The sequence below is a fragment of the Priapulus caudatus genome, unplaced genomic scaffold, assembly GCF_000485595.1.
Source record: "Priapulus caudatus unplaced genomic scaffold, Priapulus_caudatus-5.0.1 Scaffold1492, whole genome shotgun sequence".
Taxonomy (NCBI): Eukaryota; Metazoa; Priapulida; class Priapulimorpha; order Priapulimorphida; family Priapulidae; genus Priapulus; species Priapulus caudatus.
In genome coordinates this window covers 56455-64410 of record NW_014578553.1, presented here as the reverse complement: position 1 = coordinate 64410, position 7956 = coordinate 56455, and the positions used below count along the sequence as shown (strand labels likewise).

Here is a 7956-nt window from a genome sequence, read left to right as displayed (position 1 = left end):
TTTGATATCTAAAAGGTTAATTTTCGCGCATTTTAATTGCAAGTATCGACTATTGTTTGTATCGTTTACATGCCATAAACTAGGTAATCTGATCACTAGAGGTCGATAAATTTTCAAAACTTTCCATTTCAAATTATGTTTTTTTGACTTCTTCGTGTATATCGTTGATTGGATTCTATCAGGGGCTTCGATCCATTTTGAGGATGGGCGGCAAATAATAGTTAACGTGTTAAAGTATGGTAGCATCAACTATGATACCTTTATGTATCTCTTAAATTTATCTCAAAACCTAATTTAAACTTGACACTTTTTACATGTACTGGAATTACAACCATTCACTGAGTGAAACATGTTTCTTTTCATGGATACTAAAGTCTGAGATAAAAAAAAGACTGGAATCCCCTTTTCCTTTAAAGGTAGTAGCCCTCATTTGCAAAGCATCGTGGGAGGTCTCGAACAAATTTAGGCTCATTGTAACTTAAAATTAGGACTCATCAAAGTAAACATATCACAGCATTGGATTTATGGTTATAATGTGACATTTAAATGAGAAATTAAACGTTTTCCTCTTAAGGCGACTGGAAGACGCCTTAAGAACTCAAATAAAATATCCTGATGCCAATTGGCATCTACAAACGAAATTTTATGGAAAGTGAGAGTGTGCAAATGAGGGCTACTGCACTGTATCTAAAGTAATAGACTTTTGTTTACACTGTATCTAAAATGAAAGACACTACGAATACTGTCTTGACCGTTGTATCTCTTAACCCGTAAACTGCAGAAGGGTTTTTTTGATCTTGGAGACTTTTCATGTACGCTCCTAAAAAAGTTCGGAAATTCAGGTTTGATCGATGATATTTCTCTTGTTCCTGCATTATTATCATTGCATTTGGTATCATTGGAAAGCCTGTTCATTTCCCTTCACAATGATGTCAATCAATTTTCAATGATTATGCAATATTGGGGAATATGCAGTACAACTGAAAATGCTGGACAGCTCAAAACAAGAGTCAATACAAGAGTCGAAACATTGACAAGAGTCAATATAAAGGAGAATACACTTTTGACAATAGGAATGCATTTGGCAACATTTTACTTAGGACCCACCCCCATATTCAGGTCTACCGGTAAGAATTAATTACAGAAACCTATGTTGAGATATCCCCTGACAATACTAAATGCGTTTTCATCACAAAATAAAACTCCTCTGGTGAGATATTGCGCATGCGCTAAACCAGTAACGTAGCCAGGTTATGTACTTAATGTTATATGCAGCAGGGAGCTTACATGCAAGGGCTGCTTCCTATTTCTGAAGTGAGGTCTACTGATGAAATTTTATCATATAGATCTATGCTAGGATAACCCCTCTTCATTTTAAATTCCGAATGTTTGCAAAATATTCTTCTTCTCGGGAGATATTGCGCATGCGCGAGCACCGTTTCAGACGTGCGGTACGGCCAAATGAAAAGTACGTAAATATAGCTTGCTGAGGGAGAGAGGGGTGGGAAACTGAGGGAAGATATCAGGGAACAGAGTCGAGGGGCGGTGGAAGGAGAAGGAGGCTGAGGGTGCGACAATGGAGACAAAGGGAAGGGCGGGCGGCAACATTTTTTTTCCCACTTGAGTTCTGGACCACAGCCAATCAGCGCACTCCATTCACTCGACTTCCTCGAAGCAACAATGTAAAATGAACACACCCTATCCCTAACCCTAACCCTAATCCTAACACGTACACGAACCCTAACACTAACTATAATCCAACCATATATATAAGAACCATTTATTACAAAACACTATCTATGGTGGGTCCTGAACTCAAGTGGGAAAAAAAATTTCGCGGGCGGGCGAGGATAAAGTAGGAGTTTTGCACCCTACAGGCTAGGGCGCTCTCCTTATGATAAACAGAGGTCTACTAATAAGAATTAATTACAGCAACCTATGTTGAGATATCCCCTGACAATACTAAATGCATTTTCATCATAAAATAAAACTCCTCTGGTGAGATATTGCGCATTCGCTAAAACAGTAACGTAGCCAGGTTATGTACTTAATGGTATATGCAGCGGGGAGATTACATACAAGGGCTGCTTCCTATTTCTGAAGTGAGGTCTACTGATAAAATTTTATCATACAGATCTAAGCTATGATAACTTCTCTTTATTTTAAATTCCGAATGTTTGCAAAATATTCTTATTCTCGGGAGATATTGCGCATGCACGAGCACCGTTTCAGACGCGCGGTACGGCCAAAGGAAAAGTACGTCAATATAGCTTGCTGAGGGAGAGAGGGGTGGGAAACTGAGGGAAGATATCAGGGAACACAGTCGAGGGACGGTGGAAGGAGAAGGCGGCTGAGGGTGCGACAATGGAGACAAAGGGAGTGGCGGGCGGGGATAAAGTAGGAGTTTTGCACCCTACAGGCTAGGGCGCTCACCTAACTATAAACAGAGGTCTACTCATAAAAATTAATTACAGAAACTTATGTTGAGATATCCCCTGACAATACTAAATGCATTTTCATCACAAAATAAAACTCCTCTGGTGAGATAATGCGCATGCGCTAAAACAGTAACGTAGCCAGGTTATGTACTTAATGGTATATGCAACGGGGAGATTACATACAAGGGCTGCTTCCTATTTCTGAAGTGAGGTCTACTGATAAAATTTTATCATATAGATCTAAGCTAGGATAACCCCTCTTCATTTTAAATTCCGAATGTTTGCAAAATATTCTTATTCTCAGGAGATATTGCGCATGCGCGAGCACCGTTTCAGACGTGCAATACGGCCAAAGGAAAAGTACGTAAATAAAGCTTGCTGAGGGAGAGAGGGGTGGGAAACTGAGGGAAGGTGGCAGTGAACACACTCGAGGGACGGTGGAAAGAGAAGGCGGCTGAAGGTGCGACAATGGAGACAAAGGGAAGGGCGGGCGGCAAAATTTTTTTTCCCACTTGAGTTCCGGACCACAGCCAATCAGCGCACTCCATTCACTCGACTTCCTCGAAGCAACAATGTAAAATAAATACATCCTATCCCTAACCCTAACCCTAATCCTAACACGTACACGAACCTTAACACTAACTATAATCCAACCATATATATAAGAACCATTTATTACAAAACACTATCTATGGTGGGTCCGGAACTCAAGTGGGAAAAAAAATTTCGCGGGCGGGCGAGGATAAAGTAGGAGTTTTGCACCCTACAGGCTAGGGCGTTCTCCTTATGATAAACAGAGGCCTACTAATAAGAATTAATTACAGAAACCTATGTTGAGATATCCCCTGACAATACTAAATGCATTTTCATCATAAAATCAAACTCCTCTGGTGAGATATTGCGCATTCGCTAAAACAGTAACGTAGCCAGGTTATGTACTTAATGGTATATGCAGCGGGGAGATTACATGCAAGGGCTGCTTCCTATTTCTGAAGTGAGGTCTACTGATAAAATTTTATCATACAGATCTAAGCTAGGATAACCCCTCTTCATTTTAAATTCCGAATGTTTGCAAAATATTCTTATTCTCGGGAGATATTGCGCATGCGCGAGCACCGTTTCAGACGCGCGGTACGGCCAAAGGAAAAGTACGTAAATAAAGCTTGTTGAGGGAGAGAGGGGTGGGAAACTGAGGGAAGGTATCAGGGAACACAGTCGAGGGGCGGTGGAAGGAGAAGGCGGCTGAGGGTGCGACAATGGAGACAAATAGAAGGGCGGGCGGGAATAAAGTAGGAGTTTTGCACCCTACAGGCTAGGGAGCTCTCCTAACTATAAACACAGGTCTCCCGATCAGAATTTGTTACAGAAACTTGTGTTGAGATATCCCTTGACCATACTAAATGCGTTTTCATAACAAAATATAACTCTTCTGGTGAGATATTGTGCAAGCGCTAAAACAGTATCATAGCCAGGTTATGCACTGACTGATATATGAAGTAGGGAACTTTCATGCAAGGTCTGCTTCCTATTTCTGAAGTGAAGTCTACTTATAAAAATTGATCATATCAATCTATGCTAGGATGACCCCCCTTTATTTTAAATTCATAATTTTAGCAAAATATTATAATCTTCTCGGGAGATTGTGCGCATGCGCGAGCGCCGTTTCAGGCGTGCTGTACGATCTAAATAATAGTATGTAATATATACAATATGTATATACAATTGTACATATCTACCACAGATATCAATAGCTACTGGAGAACTAGCGAGTGCGTGCGTACTAGCCTTACATATTACAAGTCTACGTTAAATCCCTGTACATGCTTGTAGGATCGGATATGGAGTGACAAGATTCTGGAACTCGAGACAAGCAAATCATTTCAATATCCCTTACCTAGGGCACCTAGCAGTAGTATACGGTCGCGGTTCCTGTATTCAGTTTAGGCTATCAATCGGGAGTCATTTTTTATACTTTTTATTTTTTTGATTTAGTGGAGACAACACAAAATAATAATATTATAGAAGGGGCTGGAACATTATGCAGAAGCACATGTTCAAAAACCTGGGGGTGGGGACATTTGATATTGTGTCCCCACCCTTCGAAAAGTGGGGGGGGGGGACGTGTCCCCCGTGTCCCCATGGCATTTGCGCCCATGTGTATGGTCACATCTCACTTACTAAGGAGGCAATACACGTATGAAATATACTACCATTAGACACAAAAGAGCGCCCTTCACTTAGTACATTAAAAAACGGTTAAAAGGTAATTTTAACAGCATATTATAACAGGTAGGAGAATAATACATTTATTGTAATGTATTTTGGATAAATATATATATATGCACGTGCGTGCGTGTGTGCGTGCACGTATGTGTGTGATGTGTGTGAATGTGTATGTGTATATTAGTGGGGGTCATACGAGAGTGAGCGCGTGCGTGTGAGTACGTATGAGAGTTGAAATGATTTAAAACTGCATTTTACTTGTACAGAAAGTGCAGCTGTCGTTTTTGTATTATATTTTATCTTTATATTGTAGAGCGCTGTTTTGTACAGTAATACTCAAAAAATTACTATTGTAATCGTTCAACACTATTGCACCTATGAGATTCTTTCTCTATAACAGACACTTCAGTTTATGTGTATTTGTATACTACAGTACATGTATTTGTATATTATGTACAGCACATGTTTGAATTACATGCAATAAACATATAATAATGATGATGATTTTTACATATACATTACAAATACTGATGGCAAACACTATAGTGGCCTTCAAGCCCACCTTCTCAAAAATTGATAATTGTTGAATTTTATTATTATGGTTATATGGTTTTTCAGGGTGGCAGCAAAACCGCGGAGTATCTATGGCCGTATATAGAGATCTCTATAAGTTTGTGAGTATATGCTATTAGTTATGCACCTACTATCACAAGATGCTCTAAAAATTTGTAAGAAAGTATCCCTAGACAAGCCACGGTATGGGACTGTATCGTAAGCATCGTGTTATTCTAAGCTGCTATTGAGACGATGACGATAGCATATACATAGCCCGTATCGATATGAAGTTGTTAATAGTGCATTTATTGACATAGATATTCCATACTATTAATTTTCTAACAATCTTGACGTAAGATAACAAATTTAACATTACATGGTTTAACCTTTCTACAAACAAATTAAAACCGCAGATAAATTAACAAGTGAACAGAACAGAAACCAAAATGGCCTTATCAGGATTGAAAGCTGCTGTTGGGCAAAGTAAATTACTCAGTTTATCATAGATTTTCTTGTGATGTTTGTAGCTCTGGTTGGGAAAATCAAGTAACAGATCATCGTCTTTTCAAAAACTTTTAGTTATTTAGCTTGCACCGTGCACGTCGTTTACCGACGTCATTTTCAAAGGTCGCCCTACCCATCTTATTTATTTTTCCACCGTACCCTAGCTCTAGTACTATAGCCCGCGGATCGCTGCCGCAGGGCTATAGCACATGAGCGCATAGCTGTAATCTAAGCAAATGGTCGGACTGGTCTTAACAAAAATTTATCCCCAAAACGCAAAATGATCGGGCTTTTTAACACTTATCTATCAACATGGACATCTCACCTATCTTTTTGAACACTTACATACATAGAAGTGAGTGGCCTCGTCGGTCTGTGCCCCCCTTTTTTTTTTACCTCGGCGGCGGGAATTGATTGAAGTACCGGGAGGGACGGGGGGGGGGCACGATTGTGTCAGTCGTCAGTGGCATGCTATAAATCATACTAAAATGTAGGGGGCACCGCTTGGGCTATTGATGCCAGAGCTTATAGAAAAAACTCTTTTTCCTGCGAACTTGAGAAAGGCTACAATCGCGAATGACACCGAGCTGTGCCGGCACACAAAATAAAACGATGTGAATTTCATTACGATTTTCCATGGATTACCGTTCTTAATCCTTACGGGTACGTAGGCACGCCCGCAGGTGCACACCACACCAGCACGTGCACACGCACGCACACACAGGCACAGTGCGCAGGCCACGATACAAGCATGGTGCCATGAATCAGAGCAAGCAGCTCAGAAATACAGTAAGAACGCACTGTATTATTGATAGCCCCGACAAGTCGGGAGCCCATGCACAGCAGAGTAAAACAGTGTAAATAGACTGTAATAGTAGGTACTGAAAACCATTTTTTGAAAGTAAACTGACATAAAAACAAAGCCCTGCAATGTGTAGAGCTAAAAAAATGCAAAACAACGCAATTTAAATTATGTGTGTATCACTTTTAGTTACCGACATATGGAATTTTCAAGTTTCGGACCTCCGAAAACTTAGAAAACAAAGATGGCCGACAGCTAAATGTCAAGTTTGGGTCAATTTATAGCAAGCAAAGTGCAAATACATAGCTTAATCATTATTAATGTGCATATATTTGTTAGAGTCTCTGCTTTTGTGCACCAGAAAGCTAATTTAAAGCTTTGTTTGTTGTGTTAACAGATGCTGAACATGGTACCATATGCTGTTTTGTCACCGGCCGTAGATCCAAGCAGACGTGGGATGCATATTGCAGAAGCAATAAAATATATAAAGTGACAATTATCATCAAAGTGTTGCTTTTTTATCCTTATACTAGTTATGAAATATCATATTACACAGTTTCAGAGTGCTGTCTTGTTTGGATTTCATTTTACTACCTCTGAAAATCCAATATATATCAAATATGACCAATTTGTAATGTGAAATACATGATGAAGTACCATATTTACATAATCACAAAATGACTTTCTCCACTCACAGACATACACGAATACATTTTTATGTTCAATCTAGTCAATATAAGATACTCAATTTTTTTCTACACATTCTCTTCTTTTTTTTCTTTCTTTTTTTTGACTCAATTGGTTCCAAGCCTATTTTGCCACTTTTCAACTTCAAACGCAAAATCGGCGAAATTGGGAAATTTGACGAATTTCAAAATGATGTATCTTCCTAGTTTTCAAAAGTATCAACTTGCATATGCAATTAAATTAAAGCTTGTTCTAAGGGCTATGACCCTATTCACTAATAAATGCATTACACCTGTCTTGCAAAGTTCTAAGACTCAGTAACTGCCATGAGTTTTTATTATATGGAAGTAAATTGCCTAATTAAAATTGTTACAAAATCATGTATTTCCTTTGGTTTTGTCAGTACCAACTTGCATTCTTGATCAAATGGAAGCTTAAAGTAAAAGCAATAGCCCCAATTCACTTGTAAATGCAATACAAGTTACAGGCTTATACTAAAGTTATAGTTAAATTCAGTCAATCTATCATTCGCCAGTCGACTGGTTGGCAGCCATGTTGAAATTTGGATATCACTAAAGTCAGTTCTTACATGAAATGTAAATACATCTACAATTCATTCAGCCATAGAGGTGCTTCACTTTTTGGTATTTGTTGTTGATTGTGGAATTCTGTGGCACCATCCAAACCCTGCCATTTGCTGTTGAAACTTCGATGTCGGCGTCGAACACATGAATAGAGTCAATCTCC

General features: G+C 39.1%; 1 protein-coding gene across 1 annotated transcript in view; it reads left to right on the top strand.

The window, feature by feature from the left end:
- The first annotated feature begins 5649 nt into the window (after positions 1-5649).
- The window catches only part of LOC106816808 (protein ROP-like), a 33029-nt gene continuing 30722 nt past the window's right edge, over positions 5650-7956 (top strand). Inside the window, 1 exon segment of the mRNA XM_014821439.1 lies at positions 5650-5699. Within this exon segment, the coding sequence (XP_014676925.1) occupies positions 5663-5699 (37 nt within the window). The 5' untranslated portion in view covers positions 5650-5662.